At 67.6% G+C, this 1,637-nt stretch overlaps 1 protein-coding gene across 1 annotated transcript; it reads right to left on the bottom strand.

The window, feature by feature from the left end:
• Positions 1-205: 205 nt before the first annotated feature.
• Positions 206-1,552, bottom strand: ETH_00039335 (ABC transporter B family protein, related; the record flags this gene model as incomplete). The annotated part of the gene is made up of 1 exon (XM_013379710.1): positions 206-1,552. The coding sequence occupies one exon, from the start codon at positions 1,550-1,552 to the stop codon at positions 206-208; it is 1,347 nt and encodes a 448-aa protein (XP_013235164.1).
• Between the last annotated feature and the right edge of the window lie 85 nt (positions 1,553-1,637).

Here is a 1,637-nt window from a genome sequence, read left to right as displayed (position 1 = left end):
GTTCCTTCGGGGCCCCTTGGGGGCCCCTTTGGGGCCCCTTTGAGGCCCTTTTTGGAGCTTCCTCTGTACCCTTTTAGGGCCCCTTTGGGGCCCCTGTGGGTCCCCTTTGGGGCCCCTGTGGGACCCCTTTGGGGCTCCTTCAGGGCCCCTCTGGCACTTCCTGGGGGCCCCTTTGGGGCCCCTTTAGGCCCCCCTTTGTGACCCTTTAAGCCCCCTCTGGGTCCCCCTTTTGCGCCCCTTTATACCCCCTCACGCTTTGGGGCCCCCCTGTGTCCCTTAATGCCCCCCTGGCTTCCCCGTCTGAGTCCCCTCCGGGTCCCCTCTGGGTTCCCTCTGGGGCCCCTCTGGGGCCCCTCTGGGTCCCCTCTGGAGCCCCTCTGGGGCCCCTCTGGGGCCCCTCTGGGGCCCCTGCGAACCCCCGTGTGTGCCCCTTCTGCCCCGAGCACCCCTGTGGAGCCCCCCTGGGGCCCCTCGAGGCCGCGTTTGGGGCCCCGTGGGGCCCCCCGGGGCCCCTGGGGGCCGCGTTTGGGGGCCCCGGGGGCCCCTGGGGCCCCGTTGCGCGCAGCTTGGGGCCCCCGGAGGCGGACCTGCCTGCGACGGAGACGGAGCCGGAGTCGGGGTCGTAGAGGCGCTGCAGCAGCTGCAGCAAAGTGGACTTGCCGGCGCCGGAGGGCCCCACGAGGCCCACAGCGCGGCCGCGGGGAATGGTGAGGGAGAAGTCCTTGAAGACGGGGGCCCCCCTGCGCGTGGGGTAGGCGAAGGAGACCCTGCGGAAGCAAATGTCTCCGTCGAGAGACACGAGTTTGTCTCCTTTGTCTTCGAAAGGATTTATTTCCGAAACTTCTTTTCCAACTTCTCCCAAACTCTTCGCTGCTGCGCCCGCCTTCAGGAACAACCCCACACTTTCCAACACATTCCCCAAGCTGAACGCAGCCATCAGCAGACACACAGATATCACGAACGCCGCGCCCCCCTGAAACTCTGGCCGCAGCAGGGGGGCCCCCCCGGGGGCCCCCCAGGGGGCCCCCCCGGGGGCCCCCCCGGGGGCCCCCCAGGGCGCATTGGGGGCCCCCGGGGGCAAGGGGGGGTCGAGCTGCTGCAGCTGCTGTAGGTGCTGCTGCTGCTGCAGCAGCTGCTCCCAGCCGGCAGCAACTTTTCTTCCGCTGAGGTAAAAGACGAGGGCAAACATGGCGAAGACCGAAGAAATAAGTCCAGCCATTCCTAGTCCAGAAAAGAGGCCCCCGCGAGCAGCAGCAGCTTCTGCTGCTGCTATGTGCTGCTCGTAGCGGGCCCTGGAGGCCCCCTCCTGGCCGAAGGCAGCAACGGTGCGGGGGGCCCCCAGGGTCTCTGCAGCAACGGCACCCGCAGCTTCGAGAGCAGCAGCAGCAGCAGCAGCAGCGCGGCGCAGGGCCCCCGCGAGAAGCGCCCCGAAAGCCACAGCTGGCAGCAAACCTGCTGCAGCACACAGAGTCACTTGCCAAGATGTTGCAAGTGCAACAGCAAGAGACCCCACAACCAGCAGCAAGTTGTACGGGATCGCCACAAACTTCATGCCGATCCCCTCGCGCAAGTCTGCCAAACTGCTGTCGAGTTTTGCTGCCAAAGAGCCCGCGTCTTGGCGGGCGAACCAGCCGAGT

Source organism: Eimeria tenella, genomic scaffold (genome assembly GCF_000499545.2).
Source record: "Eimeria tenella Houghton genomic scaffold, Eth_scaff3834, whole genome shotgun sequence".
NCBI classification, from domain to species: Eukaryota; Apicomplexa; class Conoidasida; order Eucoccidiorida; family Eimeriidae; genus Eimeria; species Eimeria tenella.
The sequence above is the reverse complement of the archived record's forward strand: the minus strand, read 5'-3'. Positions and strand labels throughout refer to the sequence as shown.